This window comes from Cupressus sempervirens, chromosome 7 (assembly GCF_028749045.1).
Source record: "Cupressus sempervirens isolate cs-2001-9-10 chromosome 7, ASM2874904v1, whole genome shotgun sequence".
Taxonomy (NCBI): domain Eukaryota; kingdom Viridiplantae; phylum Streptophyta; class Pinopsida; order Cupressales; family Cupressaceae; genus Cupressus; species Cupressus sempervirens.
In genome coordinates, this window is record NC_143124.1 from 330,284,608 (window position 1) to 330,307,097 (window position 22,490).

The 22,490-nt window shown below is 36.0% G+C and overlaps 1 protein-coding gene and 1 long non-coding RNA gene across 5 annotated transcripts in view; one reads left to right on the top strand and one right to left on the bottom strand.

The window, feature by feature from the left end:
• Positions 1-599: 599 nt before the first annotated feature.
• The window catches only part of LOC149546771 (uncharacterized), a 160,989-nt gene continuing 139,098 nt past the window's right edge, over positions 600-22,490 (top strand). For 2 of the 4 annotated variants that reach the window (XR_016353769.1, XR_016353768.1), the window contains exons 1-2: positions 600-971; positions 1,248-1,371. This is a non-coding gene — a long non-coding RNA (uncharacterized LOC149546771). The remainder of the gene's footprint in view (positions 972-1,247; positions 1,372-22,490) is intronic. The other 2 variants (XR_016353771.1, XR_016353770.1) reach the window with 1 other exon arrangement.
• Positions 1,385-5,102, bottom strand: LOC149546772 (uncharacterized). The gene is made up of 4 exons (XM_089793636.1): positions 4,258-5,102; positions 3,611-3,736; positions 3,138-3,466; positions 1,385-1,550 (listed from the first exon to the last, which is right to left on the bottom strand). The coding sequence occupies exons 1-4, from the start codon at positions 4,354-4,356 to the stop codon at positions 1,385-1,387; spliced, it is 720 nt and encodes a 239-aa protein (XP_089649762.1). The 5' UTR covers positions 4,357-5,102.

Below are 22,490 nucleotides of genomic sequence, written 5' to 3' on the forward strand. Positions count from 1 at the left end.
ATAACGAGAACAAAAATACAAAATTATCAACAAAAATGCAATTTACTTAGCAAAGATTCAATATCATTTTATCAGAGGCGTTCTTGAATATCATTTTACCAGAGGTGTTCTTGAATAGGTTAACCTAAAGTTTGAGAAGATTCCCACAATCCTGCAGATGGATCTGCTAAAGTTGACACTAAAGAGAAACTGATGTCCTGAAGAGCTTCTCTTGGTCCAGTAAATATGTGACAGTATGATTTCAAGTGGGAGATTGGTTGGTTGTGAAGTCGAACTGTCACAAGCCATTTTGCTTCCCTCTATTTTTTTTCCTCTTCAATTTTTACCATTGAATTACATTAATTTGAGGAATGTATCATATGTTCTATGAAAAACTTGTGCATTGATGCAACTGCTAAAGAGAATAAATCCCCATTGTTTTCCTGTGATGTAGTGAATTTTGATGAACCATGACAATTTTTAGTCCCTGCCTTATTAAGGCAGGGAACTAATGTTCCCACATGACCCGTTGGATTTTTTTTCCGTGACCTTGTTGCGTCATATCTTGGACAATCTAAAGTCTGATTTAATAATTATATTATTAGTTGTCATTTTGTAATTTGTGATTGGGTAGAAGCCAATTTGCCGGGTGAAAAATTATTTTCTGGAGACGAAAATTGAGGAAAAAAAACAAGAAGGCAGATAGGCATGCATTTACTGTGCATTAAATGCCCGTGCAAAAATCTAGAAGAGCAGTTACAGCTTGTCAGTGGCTTTAGTACAGCACTAGAAGGCACCGACATGAAGAACTTGAAATCGCAACTCGTTGTAAAATCCTTTCCTCATTCTGGCCTAGACAATGTATAGCAGTTAGTGGCAAGCGAAGTCTGAAACAAGGTTTGGCACTGTCGAGGTTTGGGTTTCGTTCGACGAGGTTTACTGCTAGCTTGGGATTGTCAAGAAGAATTTTGTATGCTGACTCAATGTCACAGGTACATTCTTCTTTCAGCAAATTGCGTATTCTGTTTTATCTTTGAGAATCGTTTGAAGGTTTCAAATGAAAACCTTGCTTTCTTTGTTTCGACATATCTTTCTTTCAAAATCTTCTTACCTCCGTATGTTCCGATTTGGGTTTCCTATGAGTGAAAACGTCAAAAGGCAAACGTCTCAGCTCCATGTATTTTTTTAAAATAGGTTTTATCATTTTCATTTCCACTTTATCGTACTGTTGTAACTGTAGAAGCTTTAACAATTACGAACATGAACAGATTTTCATCGGTCGTCGTTTATCAGAGATTCAGAATAGTGTGAAGTCGCAGCAAGAGTTGGACCGAGTTTACTGCTACCTTAGGATTCTCGTGAAGAATTTTGTATCCTCACTCAATATTGCAGGTACATTCTCCTTTCAGGAAATTGTGTATTCTCTTTTATCTTTGACAACCGTTTGAGGGTTTGAAATGAAAACGTTGCTTCCCTTGTTTCTGCATATATATTTTTCAAAATCTTCTGCCTTCCGTACATTCTGATTTGCATGTCCTATGAGTGAAAATGTCAAAAGCTGAAGGTCCTGGCTGCATGTATTTTTTGAATTAGTCACAGCATTTATAAAATGCAGCTTGAGGCCACCATTCCCAACTCCTCGAATTCCACATGGCTGTTAAATTTATTTTCATCGTCGCCAAAACCCCGCCTCAATGAAAAGCCGTTACAGCCAAACACATCTCCCCCAAATCATTGTTTATTTAAAAATCTTTGGTCAGTTCCAACAATAGTCCATGCCCAAATATGCATTCCGCTAAAGAGATATTTTTTTCAACATGTCTGAGACATAAAAAATGCATATATATGATACATGTCTTTTGAATCCTACTCACCTCTGCACTACGCTGCCTATTCTACGCAGCAAATTGTACAGAAGTCTACGAATTTTGTTACATGAAATATAAGTAACTTGAGATTTCAGACATCATTACATCTTCATTTTGATAGTTGTACAGAAAATCATTCTATGCAATTACAAACACCAAAACTGTTTCCAACATTTCCGAAATATATTACAAACATATCTGTTTGGTTTCATGTTTTTTATTCAGCCACGTCATTTCAGAAATATACTACAAATATACTCTTACGTTACAGGTTTATGGTTTCTGTGTACTTTTATAAATTCTACTTCCACTTCATTTTATTTCTATGCCAAAAGTCATAGAACTTGAATAAGTTTAACAACTGATAATTTTGAACAGCATTACTATCATATTGTTATGCAGATTTCAATTCTTGTTTGGGTAACTACTCTGACCGCACAGCAAATAAAAAATAATTACTCTATTCATATTATAATGACTGCATTTATGTTGGATTGAAATATGGAAGGATTCAACATAAAAAATAATTTTGAACAGCATAAGTATCATATTGTTATGCAGATTTCAATTCTCGTTTGGGTAACTACTCCGACCGCACAGCAAATAACAATGTCTTCGCATCTTCTAACTTTGTTGACTAATATTATTATTTATATTCTGCTCTCAACAGCAGCCTCGAAAGAATTCATTATTCTGTTCCATGCTTCTCGATATTGCCTATTTCTCCCTATTTCTCATTTTTTACAGGGCAGGGACTCCAGCTCTCACAAGAGCTCTTGTTATTTTCTGTTTAATCTGCTAGTGATTTATATTGCTCTGTTTATTGTTTTCATAACACCTTGGGTCAATAATTGTCTCTAGGGGCTAAAGTGGACAAATTATTTGATGTATACACAGGTAAAACTATTTGATCTGTAATATTCACAGGGCTGGGATTATCCCTCCTGTTCTCTGAGTTTTCTATGGATCATCAGATTGCCTGAAAACCACCATTGTCAAACCACTTAATGAAGATTTTGAAATCTGGTGGAAGCTCAGTAGTTGTCTCTAGTGACCAAGGTTTTGACCTGGACTAATCTAAGATTGTGTCTAGTGTTCAAGAAAAATGGAAGAAAATTGTGTCTAGTGCCTGAATTTCAATCTAAACTAATCTAAGAAATATAGGGCTCAAGTATAATAAGAAAATAAAAATATATTTAGCATGTCTTACTGAATTCAAAGGATCAATGTCTTACTGAATGCAGTAACTTCATTCGACAATAAACCATGCAGATGACAAGGAACATATACTTGGATATTTTCTTAGATCGAATGACAGAACAACACATCATTGCTCCAGTAATTATCAAGTAAACACCCTCCGACATATTTTCTTTAATCTCCTTATGCAAATGGGCCTTGCTTTCGTGGAACTGCTTACTGCATTTTGCCAAGTCATTCATCCCTCGAAGAAGATCTACACATTCTCTATCGTTTGATGAAATTTTATCGAGTCTTTCAAGAACAATCGCCACTGCTAATAGCCCCACTGCACTCCAGTGAATATTGCTCACTCCTCTAAGAACATCCACAGCCACTGTTCTTGTATCAGTAGCCCATGTGCTTGAGGATAATGATTTCTACAAAAAGAAAACAGTACAATCTTGTATTCAAATGAGCAAGACACAATTAAACAATATAACTGCAATAAAGACTGCCCAGATCTAAAATCTTGAATAAATTTTATCTGCAAGGAAATCCTCACCCTTCCAATTTGACAGTACCTGATTTGAAAATAACTTGGAGCCCTCGGAGATCCGTCCTTGTAATAGTTCGATAAACCCAGAAGAAGCAGGCTGCACAAAGTCGGAGAATTGCGTACTACCTTCACCCTTGTCACTACGGCAGCTCTATCATTCAAAACAAAATATTCTGGTAATTAGAGTCCTCTGAGACACGAATTTCTCATTTTTTTGAGGATCCAGATGTAAAAAGCTGAACAAGTCAAAGAATTTCATGGTTAACCATTTCAAGCTTGACCACTATTTCCTGTCGTTCATAAGTAAAAGTTCTAGTCACAGTATTGATTTTAGCATGTCGTCGCCTAGGAGACAGGGGAATTGTTTTTCCAGTTCAACTTGAATGTTTTTCATTAAGTTACACACCATCCACCTTATATATTGTCTATTAAGTTCGAACTTTCCATCCCTCTGTTTGAACATGTGACCTCCAATATGGAGTGCAGACGCTTTCAGTTCCAATCAAATCATTCCATATTACAAGATTACACTTCCCAAAATTATTATATCCGCTTTAATTTCCAACTTTCCACAGAGGTAATCTGGGGTTACTGAATTCATGGGTATAGGGACTAAAACATCAGAGATTAAAACCATGAACAATTAAAAAAGGTTTGGATGGTTTTGCATACCTTGTCAATCACTGTGGTAGACAAAGCAGCATCAATATGCTGTACAAAAAGCTCCAAGTCCATTTCTATTCCGTATTGACAGCCGGGATTGGAATCCATTGAATTAAGTTTTTCGAGGAGAGGCAGAAGACTGGCAAATGCAATCTCCCAACTTGACGAAAATGTTGTACAATGTTAACCCGCCATTTAAAAAATAAACAGAAGAGATTTTAGGTTCACAGTTTCTTGAGGCACACGATTCAGACTAGGGTCAATGAATTGAAAACTGAAACTTAAAACCATGTAAGTTGTATACACGTTGGATGCATCCAGACTGTAAGGTAATGTTGTATTGTCTATCAGTTTTCAGTCTCTGCGCTACTTTAAATTGTTACTGTTTTCCAGTTATTTATAGGGTTTCAATGTATTATCTGGTTTAACCTTGTAAAAAAACCTGACCCACTTTCGAAAGCTCATCTTTACCGAAGAATGAGAAAAAATCTCGAGTCAAATTAAAAGCTAGAATTTTAACATTTTTCAGTTAATTGCTGTGATATCTAGAGCGAAGGAAAGTCTACGAGGCAAATCATGAAACTTGTCTCATCTAAATTATTTTCCCATTGTTTGCCAGGCGTTTGATTGTAAGTTTATATTAGATTAGATTTCGTTATGAACAGAATGGTTGATTACAGCGAAACGTTCCAAAAGCAATATTCTCTTCTTTCAAGTCAACTCAAATTTTCATTTAAAAAAACGGTTAATGCCCAGTTGGAGTTTTGAGAACTCGATTTTAGCCTGTGATCAACAACTCGGCAGCCAAACTGCGACTCTGCCACTTTTTGACCCAGAACGTTCTGCGCACCCGCACAGAAGATGAGATATATGAAATTAAGATAGGTAAATTTTAAATATATTTTAATATTTGGTAAGGAAATATGTTATAAAAAAATATTGTATTAAAAACATCAATTTTTAGAGACGGGAGCAAAAAATTTAAAATTCTTTACCTAATAGTCATATAGAATGGGGTGATGTGAGTGTTAATGTTAACTTCTATCTTTCTAGATTAAATTTGACAACCATCTACATGTCAATATTTCTAATTTTATTATAAATTGAATATGTTGGTGTTTGAAAACGTTGGAGGGTTTTCAATTATTCCACTAAGAAACTGACATATCTAGAGGCAGCTAACTCCCATTTTCAACATGCCATTTCTGACAATAGGCCAACTATAAGGCATGACCCTTCTTCTACTTCAGGCTCTACTAAACCTAGGCGGGTAGACCTCAGATTTAAATGATATCGTACTAGTGCAAAAACATATTCTTGAATCTATTAAGCAGATTTTACCCTTATTTCTCCTAATGACTCATGAAATGACACAAATCTACAGTAGCTAAATGTAAAGCTATGAATCTCATAAGCTGGGTGAGGGTTAAACATTTAGATCCTTCAACATGAAAGGGAAAGAACGTTTGATTAATAATGTTGAATTCAACAAAACCTCAAATATGCAGCAGTAAGACCTAATGATCCTATAAATTGATTAGTGCCTTAACCATTGGGCAAATCTATGAATTACAAACATACATATGAATATCTGAGACATATGTGTATTTTCATATATCTGATCTATCTATTCAACTTGTAAATAGACATCTATGTTAGGTTTAAATCTCATTCTTACCTGATATCCTCCTCAATAAACCTGTAACCCTGTTGATTTCTATGAAGCATTTACACAATTCCTTGAATTATCAGCAACAATGAAACAACATACAACCTTAAGGGACTACAAATATGACCTAGGCTCTTTGTTCAAAGGTCATAAAACATTACAACTCACTAAGAATGGAGACAAGATTCAACAAAAACTCAATCCTCTGCTTCTCTTTGTATTAATTTCTTTGAAACTTATACAGTCATATGCATGAAATGAAAAACATGATGTAACCTAACAGATCTGAACTATCTGTATTAACCTTTTTAATGCTGTTCATACAATAGAGAATATGCTGAAAAATATGGTGTCTTAGTATTGAGAATGCATCAAGATTGGAACAAAAAACCCTGGTATCACAGTAGTGTGCCAATTTTTTCCAAAGCACTGAAACCTATACAATGAGAAAGAAAGGGAAAGATATAGTAAGAAGTGAATTCTCGGATTGAATCTGCAATTAACATGGGTCCACTCAGAATTCATTCCCAAGAAGATGAAAAAACCTCTTTCTACCCTCTCTCCTCAATAGGTGAGTCAAATCTTATCATTTGTCCTCTACAAGACAAAAAATATCTCAAATATTTGGTTCATCATCATAACCGCTTTTGATGCCAGATTTTAAATCATGGTTAAGCCAAAAATTAGTTAAAAGGCCTCCAAAATGCAATACAATCTTCTCAAAGTCATTTTTTCCACATTCTGGCTTCAAATAGTCTTCATATCTGCCCTCTAACCAATTCTGATGACCAATGTTGAATTTTGTTCATTTCGTTGAGAATGCCCCAAAATTCACAAATTGGCTTACAACTTGAATTGGTGAGTACCTGTGCAAAAACCAACCTCAAATTTGAAAGGTTCGTCTCGTTCTGGTTCCGATGGTATATTGAAGTGCCCATTTTCGATAAAAATAACATCTATTATGCCCTTCTGAAGATCGGGTTTTCCATTCATGACTTGGCAATTAAAAGAATAAAATGAAAATTTTAAAATATTCTATAGTTTTCAACTATGGAAATTTAAAATTTGAAAATAAATTTTTCATTTTATGACCTAACAAGCAGGGATATATTACATTATTTTTTCAAAATTTCTTCATATCCCCTCACCCAATCAGATGGTGCCACATGTCACACAGAGATTAAGTCTTGTTTTTGGTGGAACCCACATTCAAACTCTGCCCATCTGTCCATGTCGGCGCCACCTCACCACGCGCCACGTTGTCATCGCTACCTCGCTATACTAACTTCCCGGCAACTCTCCTATAGCGAGTTAATGATAGCCGTTGGATTTTCCATGTGGCGTGATCTAGTGATCTCTGAAATTAGCCTACCACATCATTGGTTGGTTATTCTATCCACTGAGACTTAGCACTGTTCAATTCATCGAAAGCGGGACCCACGACCATTTTTGACTCTAGACGGATTTTGAAGTTTTTCGGCTAATCGCTATGTCGCTAGCTGAAATCTCTTGGATTTTCCAGCTAGCGACATAGTGACTAGTCGGATTTGTTAACTTTTTCGGCGCCCTGCTTCCATGTTGATGTCACCGGCTTTTAAATTGCGTACCCATTCAAAATTTATGCCTTGACGGTGTCCATCTAACGTCATCTAGGACCCACTAGCATTCTTTGCCTTTTAAAAGGCAATGTCTTGTTGACATTATCTACGATGTGTGTAATGGTACTTAAATATCAAAAATGCCCACCATATGGGCAATGTGGGATAAAGGGTTTAAAATGCCCTCTTCAACTCTTGCGTAGCTCATCCCTTGCTCAATCTTCCCCTGCTATTTAACATGCCTACCTTGGGCTCTTTTATTTTGCTAGAAACTCCAGTTTGTTTAGCGTGAACGCTTTATTTGCTTTCTAATATGGTGGCTTCCCTCGTTAAACACCTACGTGGAGCCCCTTTTTCATTCAATCATATAGTCTTTATCATGGGCCTGCATCTTTTCATTGACATGTTGTTTTGTTTACTGCCATGTCTTCAACTGGCATTCTCCTCTACAAAGAAACTCTTTCCTTGCTTTGGCGCTCTGTTTGCTGTTGCCCTGCTCACATGAGCTCTTCATGGGCAAGCCTCCAATCATGGCGTCTTCCACCGTAGCTGCCCCTTATTTCTCCTTGGTGGCTCCCATTTGTCTGATGCGTGAGTTACTTCGTTGACCTTGCACATGCTCTTCATTGAGGGTTCTTTTCTAATGTGTTCCCCTGTTTTCTTGCTATTAAACTCTTTCACCTGCGTGAGCCTTCCTAGCATGTTCTCCTTTGTTACGCTTTCTTCTTTTCCTTTGATGCCTCTTTCTCATTTTGAGTGGTTGCTCTTTCAGTGGCCCTTGTTGTTGCTGGCTTAGCTAGAGCTGGCTTTGTAACCTTTTTAGGCTTGGTCTGAGCTATAGGCTGTGTTTTTGCCTTCCTCTTCTTTTTCTCAATAGGTGTAGGTGCTTCTTTGGCTTCTTCTCCCTTGGCACCTTCCTCCTTGTCTTCCCCTAAGCCTTGGGTCAACTCTACTGGGCCTTGCCCTTGCTCTCCTTCTTCTTCACTATCTCCTTCTGCTTGTTCTTCTTCTTCTTCAACTACTTCTCCCTCAGTGTTTGCTCCAAATTTCTTCTTTATCTTCCTTACCATTTTATCTTTATTCTTGATGATAGAAGTTGTTTTCAATTTAGTCTCAACTTTGGACTTGACAACATCATATATCCCAAAGTGAGGAACTGCCTTATCTATTTCTTCTGCAAGCAATGCTGTGATTGCTATTGAGGCTTCCTCTATCTCAAGCTCATGTCCCAATGGCCTTAGCCATCTTACTCTTGGTATTGCTGCCTGAATATAGGTGTAATCAATGTCAACCAAGAAGCATATGTCATTGACATGTTTCTCTACTAGTAAAACTAGTATTCTCATTCTTTGCTTCATAAACTTCTTAAAGTCTTCAAAATAGCTTGTCATCTGTGGCTCAAAACTGTCACCTATCTGATCAATGAATTCATTAATTTGTGTAATTGTAGTTTTGTTGGGGTTCCAATTCACCTTTCATATAGAAGGGAATTCTTCCATCACATAAAATAATATACACATAAGAACTAAACCAAATTTGCATTGAGCACCTTTTGATCTCCTTATTGCTCCTAGGTTCTCATTGATTTGCTGCAACATGGGTTCTGCTAGATCATAGGTATGATCTTTCTTCACCAGCTTGTAAACTACAACAACTACTAGACATGGCACAATGTTTAGTCTACTAGATTGATAGAATTTGTGAGATATAATTCTCACCACAAAATCTAGAAGTGGATTAGCTATAGTGTCAATGGTCATTCTTCTGTTGTTCCATTTTGCTCCTATATTTTTTTCAGTGACCTCCTTTCTGTCGCTTCTCAAGGTCTTTGGCTGATCTAGGGTTGGGAATCCCGTAACCCTATGAACTATTCTCTTAGTGATCTTGACAAGTCCTGTCTCCATCCATATACATCGTTCATGAATTCGACTCAAAATAATCCATATCCATTTAGTTCTGAATCCTATAGGGTAGACTAGGGCATTGATCAAACCCTTTTTCTCAACTATCTCGAATTCCTTTTTCAAAATCTTGTTCTCACATAGTTTTTCATAAGCTTGAAATATTGCAAAAATCACCTATGGGACTAATTTTGTAGTTGTAGCACTTTCTTACATCTTGCACCATGCCTACTTTAGGTGGAATGATAGATAATGAACCAGCTGGGTTATTTCTATAGGAAAATTTGGGGATTGGCCTAAATTTGGGTTGCTTTACTTCATTGTTGACTAACTGAATCTCATGACCTTCCTTTGCTTTGGGGTTTCTTGAGCTAGAGGCCATTTTACCAAACTAAGGTTTTAAACGTATTAAAACTTTAACTTTTGCATAGATTGGCACTTGATAAATACCTTTGAATCAATGAGTTCATGTTGAATTGCTATTGGAATCTATGCAAGTGGCTATTAGGTTGCTACTTGATCACTCCTTCACTCCTCTTGACTTTTCTCTGTGTTCAAATGGCATGAAAATGAAAAAAAATTGATTTTATACTTGTCAAAGACCTAGCATTAAATGCTTCGTGCATACAGTTGTAAACTTGGCACTTGAAGGATTCAATATGACTTAGCTCCCATTGTATTTCATTTACTCAGCCTCCATGAGACTACTTCTTTACTTGGCTTCTATTGGCAACTCAACATCCATTGGAACTTTACTTGGAATCTAAGAGTAACTCGGCAACTTCTTCAAAATTTTGACTTGGCATCTTTGCTCATGCTAATTTCTTCCTTGTAGTACTCCTTTGTTCTTTGGAACTGATGTATGATATAACTTTGTATATTAGTCCCATACACTCTTCTTTTTCTTAGATGGATGAAGTGTGATCACTTGACCTCTTGGGTGAAGTGACTTCTCCATTTGATGTGCTGCATTCACCTTTCTTTTTCCAAGTCTTATTCATTTGTCCTCTTATTTGTTCAACATCAACCTTCTCTTTTCCTTTGTTGACTTCTTTCTTGGGTGCTTTTGACTTTGTTGGGCAATTCCTGCTGATATGACCAATTTTCAAGCAACTAAAACATGTGGTTTGGCTTAGCCATCTACTATAACTATATCTAAAATGTGTTCATATGCAATTTTTAGGAATGTGTCCATACTCCTGACAATAATGACAGCTATACTTGGTGTTGTAATCCTAGTTGTAGTGATGTGCATGGTTGGTTCCTCTTGCAGGCTAATTAGGTGTCAACATAGGCTTTGATCTGCATTCAAATTCTTTATGTCTATTTGCAATTGTAGCAGTGACCTTCAAATCTTGGTGTCCTCATAGTCTTGTTTCTACATTCATGTGCTTGATGTTCTTACCTTTTGTACTTGTGACAAAAGCTTGCATTGATAGGCTTATCATGCTGATGATTGTTCTTGCTCCTACACACATTAGAGGTATGTCCCTTTTTACCACAAAAATGACAAGTAGGTTTAGTGTTCTTTCCTTTGTTACTCCTTTTTTCTGTAGTCTTGGATGATTCTCCTTGTTCAGTGTTGGTGTAACCAAGTCCTGAAGTGTCATTACTAGCCCTTGGTGATTTCAGTAGTTACTCAAAGTACTTGATAGCCTCATTAGGTTTGTTGTAGCTTTTTGCTATCTCGTTCTCTCTTTTCAATTCAATCTGCAATTGCTCATTCTACATCATCAAGGTGGAAATCTCAATGTCCTTTATGTTTAGCTCATGATAAGCATTCATCGTCTAACCTAAGGTGTCTAGCTGCATGTTTGAAATCTTTTCAAACTCAGTTGTCTTCTCCTCTTGTCTATTAGTAAGATTTCTCTTGTCATCTTCTATCATGGCCTTGTCTTTAATGGCTCTCTTCTTTTGTTTAGTCACTTCACAAAGCATTATGGCTTGTGATTCTTGTTCAAGCTTGAGTAATCTGATTTCTTTAGCTTGTGATCTATTTTTCTCCATAAGTTTTGCTATTGCTACATCAAATTCCTTGAAATCTCCATTGGAAAATACTTGTGTGGTATCAATCTCCTTGTAATATATGTCATTTTTAGATATGGCCATCTCCTTGCTTCTTTTTAAGGATCTTCTCAATTCTTCTCTAGCTTCTTCCACTTTGTGTAGAGCTAGGTGCACATCAATCACTTGATTGTCTACGATCTTCCCAAGTTTGAAGACTTCCATCTTCAGATCTTTCCTCTAAGCTGTTAGGATTCTCCTTGTGAGAACTAGGCTTTAATACCAATTGTTTGAATGTTCAAAAATGGGAAGAGTACTTCTAAGGAGGGGGGGTGAATTAGAAGTACCACACTTTTAACCTTTGATAATCCTTTTAAAACATACAACTAAAAAGTAAATTGCATGCATGTAAATACATTACATAACCATAAAATAAACACATACAATAACACATAACATCAGATTTGATAACCTAGAAACCCTCCACGAATAAGAAGGTAAAATTGGGTTGGGGATGATACCCACAAAAATTACTATAGCAATAATTGTTTGATCACTTCTGATGTTCCTCCCTATTAAAGGCTTTACATTGTATCAATAGTGACGTGATTAGAGGATTTACAAACACTTTACATGAAGTGTCACCCTGTTAAAGGATTTAAAATAGGCTGTTAAACCCACCTAATACATAGGATTTTCAGTCACCTTCTCCAAAGGTTCTCCTACCTAGCTATTAAGCTAACATATCAATATATAATTTACAACTTCTAATACAATGACAAGAAAGTATTAGATCAATAAATCTGACAATATGCAATTTCCAATTGCTAGATTTAGGCACTTGATCTTCTCTCTCTGATCTTGATCCTCTAAGATCTGAGATCTGATCATGTCCCTTGTCCTTTGTGCTATTCTGATCAACTAGATATGAAATTGCTGCTCTATTCCTCTAAGCCTTTCCTTCTTCACATTGATTTTACTATAGTCTCCCCATACACTATTCTCTATTACATACCTAATGGAGTTTTCAACCTCATTTTAAAGATTGTGAAGACTTAGGGTTAGGTATGGATCTACGATCCATACTGAATCTCAAGTTCTAGCTCATTCTTTGCATTTTTATCATTGGTTGCATGCTAATCACATAAGAATCATAAAAGATTTGTTCTTATCCTTTTTTTGTTTCGAAATCCTTCTATAGTTTACATCTGAATTTGTGAGGGCACAAACTCATATGCTAATTTTGTGTTACTTGGAAAATACTAAACTACTGGTGCTCGACACATATACTATCCTAGATTTCTCGACACCTATTACACTATGTATTGGTTGGCACATATATGATTTTGGGTCACTCGACCTATGAAGCATTCTAACTTGCTCAGAATCAACTATGACTCGACACCTATATACTACTCGACAACTACAGTCACTCGACACCTATTGAAATTCTAACTCAAGACACATAGTGGCCTTGCATACATAATATACTTGGCTTGAATGTAAAAATTGATTAAGCGTGTTGACACTCAAATGTCAAAACCATCTAAGGACCAACAAGAATAGCTTTCAATTTTTGAAGAGGAAAGTGGAAGAATTACCCACCCTAATGCTACCTAGTTTTGACAAGGTGTTTATTATGGAGTGTGATTCTAGAAAGTATGCTATAAGAGTAGTCCTTAGTAAAGAGAATCATCCCATTGCATTTTTCTCAGAAAAATTGAATGAAGCAAAGAAAAAGTATTTCACCTATGACCTTGAACTGTACTCCATGGTTCAAGCACTAAAGAAATGGAAACACTACCTCATGCCAAAGGAGTTCATAGTGTATACTGAAAATCATTCCCTCTATTTCCTAAATAGGAAAGATAAAATCAACCATAGACATGTTAAATGGGTGGATTGGATTCAAGTATTTATCTTTGTAATAAAACACAAAAAGGGGACTGCCACTAAGGTGGTTGATGCTTTAAGCAATAGGGTACTTGCAGTCCAAGAAGTCAAGCTACAAAGTGTGGGATTGGAGAAGATCAACGATCTGTATAAGGAAGATTCTAATTTCAAGGAGGCCTATAAAACTTGTTTTTAGTATGCTAACACTTTTTATGGTGAATTTTCTAATTATGTATTGTAGGATGATTTATTATTTAAGGAAGTAGGTTACGTATACCTAAGTCATCAATGAGGGAAAAAATCATCAAGAAGAGGTGCAATGGGGTTATTGGAGAACATTTTGGAGTAGAAAAGACACTAGAGCAAGTTGCAAGGTTCTACTACTAGCCTAGATTATAGAGTGAAGTTAGGAGATATGTGGAAAGTTGTCTAATTTTCCAAAAAGCCAAAGGTCCATAATCTAATGTAGGCTTATATCAACCTTTACCAATACCTACAAAACCTTGGGACAACATAAGCATGGAATTTGTCCTTGGGTTACCTAAAACTACTAGAGGAGTAGACATGGTCTTTGTAGTAGTTGATAGGTTCACAAAAATGGCTCATTTTATACTTTGCAGAAGCAACCATGATGCATCTTAGATTGCAAATATTTTTTGTAAAGAAGCAGTGAGAATTCATGGACTCCCTATGACAATAGTGATTGATAGAGACACCAAATTCATTGGTCATTTTTGGAGAACCTTGTGGAAGAAACTTGACTCACATTTGGCTTATTCATCAGCTTATCACCCTCAGACTAATGGCCAAACTAAGGTGGTGAATTAGTACTTGGGAAATCTACTTAGGTGTCTCACAAATCAACATGGTTTGGTTTGGGATCAGGTAATCAGTCAAGCTTAATATGTATATGGTGACTTTGTTAAAATGTCAATAGGAAGGACACCTTTTGAAGTAGTATATGATTTTCATCCAAGAGGACCCATGGAACTAAGGGATTTGCAAGACATGAAGTCTAGAAGTGCCACAGGGGAGAGACTTGTAGAATTCATGAAGACATTCCATGATCAAGTTAAGGATCATTTTGAGAAATTATTGACTAAGTAAGAGGATAAGGTAAATAAGAAGAAGAAGGAGATCCATTTTAAGGTTGGTGACCTAGTGATGACATTCCTAAACAAGGATAGGTTACCTAAAGGACCAAGCAAGAAACTACAGATGAAAAAGATAGGTCGTTGCAAAATTTTAAATAAATATAAGAACAATACATATAAATTAGTATTGCCACAAGGGATAGGTATATCATCCATTCTCAATGTTACAGACATCACATTGTACAAAGTGGACAACAACAACATGAATTCTAGTAGCAACAACAGGGTAGATTCTGAAGTGGAATGGATGAAGGACATACCACCCAGCAAACCATTATAGTTGGAATGCATATTGGATACCAAGATAATAAACTAGGAACAAGACATAAAAGGTATATCTGGTGAAATGGAAAGGCCTACCTGAGGTAGAAGCAATCTAGATGACAAAGGAACACATCATAAAACATGACACCACTCTTTAGTAGTTGGAATCTCAAGGGACTTGAGTTTTTCAAACTAGGATAGTATGGTGCAGGAGCCCTAGGTCCTAAATAAGGTGGTCAAACACCAAGGTGGATAGAATAAGAAGTCAATAAGTGTGCAGGATGAGACAAGACATGTTAGGCATCTTAAGCATCCCTAGAATGCATTTAGAAAAGTTTTTACATGTTATAATAAGAATTATAGACAAGTCAAAGGATGATCAACACTATGAGTTGACAAAAAATGTTCATTTTCATGTTTCCTAATCTTCTTGCATGTTTTGGTAAAGTTTAGTAGGCATGTGGAGTATTTTGTTAGAAGTATATGTAAAAGTTGTAAAAATTGCAAAATCACAATAAAAGTTGTCATGCAAATTTTTTACAAATTTTCTTGCAAAATGGAAGGCCAACAGTTAGTTTACTATTTGGGTTAAATTTGATGGAAGGTGTTGGCTCCTAATTTAATAGTTTTGAAAATAACCAAGAAACTAGACCAATGCATCTAACACTAGCAAATTCCTATGATGGATACACTTGATTGCAATCTTGGGCCAATTATAAGGCATAACTCCTCCTTCAAGCTCTGTAAGACCTAGGCGGGTTAACCTTGAAGTTCTATTATATGGCACTAGCACAATTAAACATAAATATGAACCTATTAATAGTAGATGCAACCCTTTTATCTTCTGATACTTATGCAATGCCATAGAAATGAGATAGCTACAAATCATAAACTATGAACTCATAAGCTAAGAGAGGTTAATTCTTTTCAGCCCACTAGAAAATGTGAAATACTAAATTTATTTGATTGAAATGATTTGTGCAAATGAAATTCATATCAGCTTGCATCTAACTTAGTGATCAGTACTTTATCTATTGGGACATAGAGTCATTACCAGTAGGATGATCTAACTTGATTGCCTTACAATTAAGTTTGTCAATTGAAATCCCCAAATTCTATTCTTATGAAATATCCCCTCCATATACCTAGAAACCCTATCATAACATTGAAGCATTTACTTAACCCCTTGAGTCAAAAGAAACAACAGATCTGACATACAACTCATCCAAGCTGCCTTAAATCAAATGAACCTTATTCATTTAATCTCAAAGTCAATAGCATATGAAGAATTAGGAGACAGAATAAGAAAACCTAGATAATTCGTGTAAATCCCCTTTTATATTCATCCTTGGAAAGACTGAATACATAAATTAGTAAAACTAAATGTAACTTAAGATACTTCACATGATTTGGCATTAGTTACCATTATCTCAAAGAAATAATATATGAAAATGAAATGAAATCTACACAAGAGCAGATGTGTGGCCTTCACTGCCAGAGCACAACTCAGTAGATAGAAAGTAAAACCAACAACAACCTTGGTTTCACAGTGAAAACTGAAACCCTTGTGGTATCACAGAGAAACCTACCAACCACAACAATGAGAAAGAAAGAGAATAATATAGAGGAGAATGAATTCTCAGATCTGTTGCCCATCTAACATGTGTCCACTTGGAAAACAAAACCTAGAAATGACAAAGCATCTCTCTAATCTCTCTCTGCAACTGCATATCAAATCTTTAATCATTTTGGCCTCCCAAAAGCATAAAATGATTCAGATATTTGATGAAAATCATAACTGATTATGATGCCTAATTTGAACTCAAGGCAACAACAAAATCTAGTTAAAAATAAACTCTAGAAGCCAAGAAAACTTTTTAGAATCACTTTAGGCTTCAACAAACTCCAATGTTTGCCTCCTAATTGATTCTGATGTTTCATGATGAATTTGCTTGTTTTGCTGAGAATGCCCTAGAAAACTTAAATCTGATTATAGAGTGAACCAGTGAAGACTTGCTATAAAACTAACCCCATATTTGGAAAATTTATCTCCTCTTGGTTCTAACGGTATGCTACACTGCATATTTTGGATAAAAAAGGTGCCCCTGAGACCAATTTGAAAATCTAGCTCCTGGGGCATGAATAGAGCATAAAAATGAAAAATTTAAAATGTTTATATAGTTGAAACTATATAAAACATTTAAATCATTCCAATCTTTAATATTTGAAATTTTCATGTGTTGAATGCTTTGGAATTTTAATTTTACTATTTCCCCTTATTTTTCTTATGTCTCCAATCCTACAATGCCACGTGTTAGAATCCCATTCATTTGAAATGCTCAAGTGGGCCTCACTTCATATTATGTATTTGAATTATTTTAATTTTATCATAATTTTGGGGTTATAAATTTAATCTTTACACGATCTCTCGACTCCCTTTTGGAATAACATAGTAACATTATTTCCTTTGATCTCTGATCACATGACAAATGAACACATTAATATATTAATCCTCTAGGATGCCCTGATCTTAATCCTTTATGATCCTTTGATCACTCCATAATATTGCGGGTCTATCATGTCATTAGCAACATCATACAATTTTTCAATATGGTCATGGGAAGACCTTATAACTGAATAACATAAAAGGGTGATTTCTTTTTCCCTTGTTCCCCACTTATTAACAATAAGCTTGAGGGTTTCATCATGGGTTTTCAACTCCTCACATATACTTATTACTCTTGCCAACTGATCAAAGAATAAGGGCCATTCAATTTTATCTACTAAATACATTAGAGCCTTTCTAAGCTTATCCTCATATTGCATATTCAACTCTACATGTAAGGCCCATAGCTTGCTTTTCTCTTCTTCAAAATCCTTAGCTGTATAATATTTTGGCCTTTGAGATGTGTCTGGTATTTCTACAAGGGGGGTGGATTTAAAAGGTTCCACTAGAGGATGGGAATATGTTATTCTAGGCCTAGTAGACTTCCCCATTAGCTAGTCTTCAAGCTCAACTCTCCTTTTTATCTCCGTATTATAAGCCTCAAGAATTGTTTCATATTTATTTTGTAACTCCATCATGGCGTGTTCCTCCTTCTTAGAAGTGGCCAAAAGAAACTTGGAAGAGTCCACATTCGAGTGTGCTACCTGCACATGTGAGGTATCAACAACTCTTCTCACAATTAAGCTTCCAATCAATCTAGACTCATCTGGCTATGATGATGTGGCTCTGGATCCTCTTCTCAGTGACCAACTGACAAATGCAGCTTGATCTTCAATGAATGCAGTGCCTTGAAAGTCCTCTTTATTTTGGTCTTGCAAAGTCAATTTATTTGAAATAGAACTGCCTCCCCTCCTTAGGGCTTATATTTTGAAATTCTTTCATCATTTCTTCTTTTGTTTGGTTCTGGATGGAGGCTTCATCCATTTCTGGATGCTTTGTTTTCAACCTTTTACATTTTTTCTCAAAAATATTCATGTTTGCTCTGGATCCTGGCTATGATGATGTGGCTCTGGATCCTCTTCTCAGTGACCAACTGACCAATGCAGCTTGATCTTCAATGAATGCAGTGCCTTGAAAGTCCTCTTTATTTTGGTCTTGCAAAATCAATTTATTTGAAATAGAACTGCCTCCCCTCCTTAGGGCTTATATTTTGAAATTCTTTCATCATTTCTTCTTTTGTTTGGTTCTGGATGGAGGCTTCATCCATTTCTGGATGCTTTGTTTTCAACCTTTTACATTTTTTCTCAAAAATATTCATGTTTGCCCTCCTCGCCGCCTTCTTGAGGGGGCATCTCATAGTCCATTCTCTCCTCTTCTGCTCTAGCCTTGGGCATCTTATTTTCTTATCTTTGATGCCTTGCCACTTGTGGCATCACATCAAAGAGGGGCAAAATGTAGACACCTAAAAATCCTTTAGAAAATAAATTTTTTTTTATTTTCTGAAAAATTCCCTGATGACATCATTATTTATTTATTAATTAATTATTTATTTAATTAATTAATTTATTTTTATGTCATTAAATCTCTTTATCTTAATTAAAAATATTTAATTAAGGAATACCTCCCAAAAATGTTAAAACTTATTTAAACATTATTTCTTTATTTATTAATTATTTAATTAATAAATTGACCACAAATCTCAAAATAAATAATTTATTTATTTTTTGCCCAAAACTTGGCCAATTTCCTTAAGACCACTAAACTCTTCCAAAATCTTCTAATCCTTTTCTAATTTCGATTAAAGGCTAATCTCATCATTTTCTACCCTTAATCCCAACTCAAAATATTTCATTAAGGTTAAATATTAATCCTCATGTTTATTAAAAATGTTTTAATGAATATCTCGTTGACCCAAACCCATGAAATAAATAAAACTTTATTTATCTCCTAAAAGACCTTTTATCCTCATCTTAAGAAATTCTAGACTCTTCTAGAAAGTCTTCATCCTCATCTTAAGCCTATCATTGAACTTCCATTTTAGCTTAATCCACCCCATCCACCCATACTAACCAAGCTTAGCTACTAACTCACCCACCCTCATTGAATGCCATCCACTTGCATATCTCTAACATCCCTAATCTAAATCCTAAATCACCTCTAATCCGCGCCCCCCCCCCCCCCCCCCCCCCCCCCCCAAACCTTGTCACATTTCGTAAGCAAGCTTAAGACTTTCCTAAACCAAGCAAAGTCAACAATCTCCAAAATATCCCAACCACCCAGCCATGAATGCTCTTACAAGGCCATAGAGACAGTTACAAATCCATTCATTGCTCTTACAAGCCATTTATGAGAGTCTTTAAGGCCTTGAGCCTCCTTTGTTGACTCATCCTTGCCCTTTCCTCCATCCACTCACCTTGTGACATGTGTCACTCCCTGATTGGTTGTAAGAAAGCACAATTCATGTGCTCTCCTCTCATGCAATCTGAGCCCTCCATGAGCTTTTCCCCATCCTTGCATCTAAGCGCTCAAACCCTCAATCCCTTAGCTTATAAATTGGATCCCCTCCCAAGCCATTTCATTACAATCCTTGAGCTAAAGTTATAATGCTAGTTTAAGAAATAAACCCCTTAACCATACCCTTATAATGCCAAATTGAGAGCTCACAAAGCTACCAAATTGCCATTACCCATCCCCACCATTGAAGCAAACTTGAAGCCCTTTGAGCATACATACCAATCTTTCACTTAGACTCATCTACTAAGCAAAGAGTGAAATTCTATTGGGAGATTCCATTCATTTGGCTCACATTTCTAATTAGGGGTTCCTCTTTAGTCTCTCATATATGTTATATTGATCTTGTTAGTTAATGCTTTGTTTCTTTAAATAGATTAGTGTTTCTTGCTAACATATTAGTGTATACATTTTGGCACACCCGACGGGACCCCGCTATGGGTCATTCAATCTATATCTTATTATTGTAAACTAACAATCTAATATTTTTTGTTGTTTGAGTGGGTTGTAGGGTGTTTTTCTTATTTTTGCAGGTTGAAAGACGCATTTGGGAAGAAAATATATCCTCAAAAATCCAAAAAATACCAAAAAAATAATAAAATTTCTAGAAAAATCCACGCCCATCAGTTCTGTTCATGTAGTGTCATCTCTGTAGTATCGTCTCCGCCTAGTGAATTGTCATCTTTGTCAAATCAACTGTCATCTTTGCCCGACAAACTATCGTCTCCGCAGTTTGGTGTCTCTGCTTGGTCTCCTATTGTCTGCACCGCCACCAAACTGTCATCTCCGCAACCTTAACTGTCATCTCCACAGTTCAGCGCCTCTGCCTGGATTTTCGTCGTCTCCGCTGTTGCCTCTGGTTGTCTGTCATCTCTGCCACGACCTTCGATTAATTGTCATCTTCATAGTTCAATGTCTTTGCCTGGTTTCATATTTTTTGCGTTGCCAGATTTACTGTCATCTCTACTTGGTTTTTTGTCGTTTGCACAAATTAGTGTCTTTGTAGTTCAGCGTCTTCGTAATTTGGCATCTCCACCTGGTGAACTATCGTCTCCACCTGTTATTGTTTCCTAGCTACACCATCATCATTTTTGTTTTAGCGTCTCTGTGACTTACTAATCCTTGCACTTTTTATTTTAAAAAAAAAAAAAAAAATTAACTTTTGGTGGTTCCATAGAGTAGAAGTTTTTCTAAGCATTTTTACGCCTATGAAAAAGAACAAAAAAAGTTGATTTGATTTTCCCCATAGTTAAGCTTCAATTTTTGAGATTTTTGGGTGACTAATCAAATTTACTTTTGTAGCTTTGCAGGTTGGAGCATCTATGAAACCACTAACCATGTTTCTTGCAGGTTCTCCTTACATGATTTAATGCTCTTGAAAAATGAACTTGAATGTTTAAACACTTGTTTTTGAATGCATGTTGTTAAAATGAACTTGAATGTTTAAACACTTGTCTTTGAATCTGTCGCTTAAATCAATCTTGAATGCCATGGATTAAAATCAAATTTTTCTTAGAATGCATGCTTAAAACAACAAACACAATCTTGAATGCAAAAGGTCAATTAATCATTACAATATCTCAAACTTCATCTTTTGGGGCATAAAAAGAATCCACATTTTAGAAACTTTTTAAGTTATAAAAATTAAATAAAGACGCTTTGAATGAGGTTGTTGTTGGACTCACCTCCTTTAATCACCCATCATTCTAACCATTGGTTGCAATCTTAGCGCCATATATGGGGATGGGTCTACCTAAGAGGGTGTTAAGTGCTCCACAAAAATCAAACTCCACTTGTGTTTTTATTAGTTTTTCAAAGTTAGAAAATTCTTTGAATGCACATTAGTCTTGATAACACTTCATTTGGGCATAAAAAAAATTGAGCAAATCTTGACGTGGAGGGCCTCTACGCGCTTGAAATCAAATTTCACACATCTTTGTTTTGGGCTTTAAACGAACTCACACTCAATCTTAAATGCCTTAAAGAAAAATCAATCGATACTTGACGTGGAGGGCCTCTGAGTGCGCGAGCTTACTTTTGTTGACCCTAAATCTTCTTGGTGTATTCATTCTTCGATCGATTTTACTTTTGTTAATGCTTCAAGTTGGAATTGAACATTTGCATCCTAAACATGTGTGTTTGCAAGGTCTAGATTAGAAAACTTAAACTTCAGTTGGAAAAGAATTCTGTCTTTTAGCCCAAGATCATCGAAGTCTTCTCTCTCCTTGTTGTCTTTCGAGCCCATCTTGGGTGCATAAGATTAGGATCCAAAATCTTGTTTAAGTTTTAGGAGGCCTACTTGGAGATTTCATCACCCCTTGGGATGACCTCAACTCCAGCGTTCCGACGGAGTATAAAGATCGGGAGGTGAATCCAAAGACACCTCTCTTAGAATCAAGATTTTGTCAATCGGGCTAAGCCTCAAGGAACTTTATACCTTTGAGAAGTGAAAGAGAAGTGGGTTACCATTTCTCTCGACTGTGTGACATTGTTTTGGTTTCATCTATGGATTTGGGCCTCACGTACCTTGGGTATATCGAGGACTTCCTAGCTAAACCAACTGTCAACCTTGTAAACAACCATCTAGGATGTTAATGTGTTTGAAGTGACTGATCAAAACATTTGTAGAACAGACACACTCCGTGGCGCAAGTATCACATTCTGAGAATCAAAAACTTCTATCTGGTTGTTCCTATCTATTATTTGATCTTTTACTTGTTGAATGAATGTTTGCCAAACTTGGTCAATCCTAGCTTAGCGCACACTTAGCGTAGTCACTGCCTATTTCAGAAGTTGAACAAA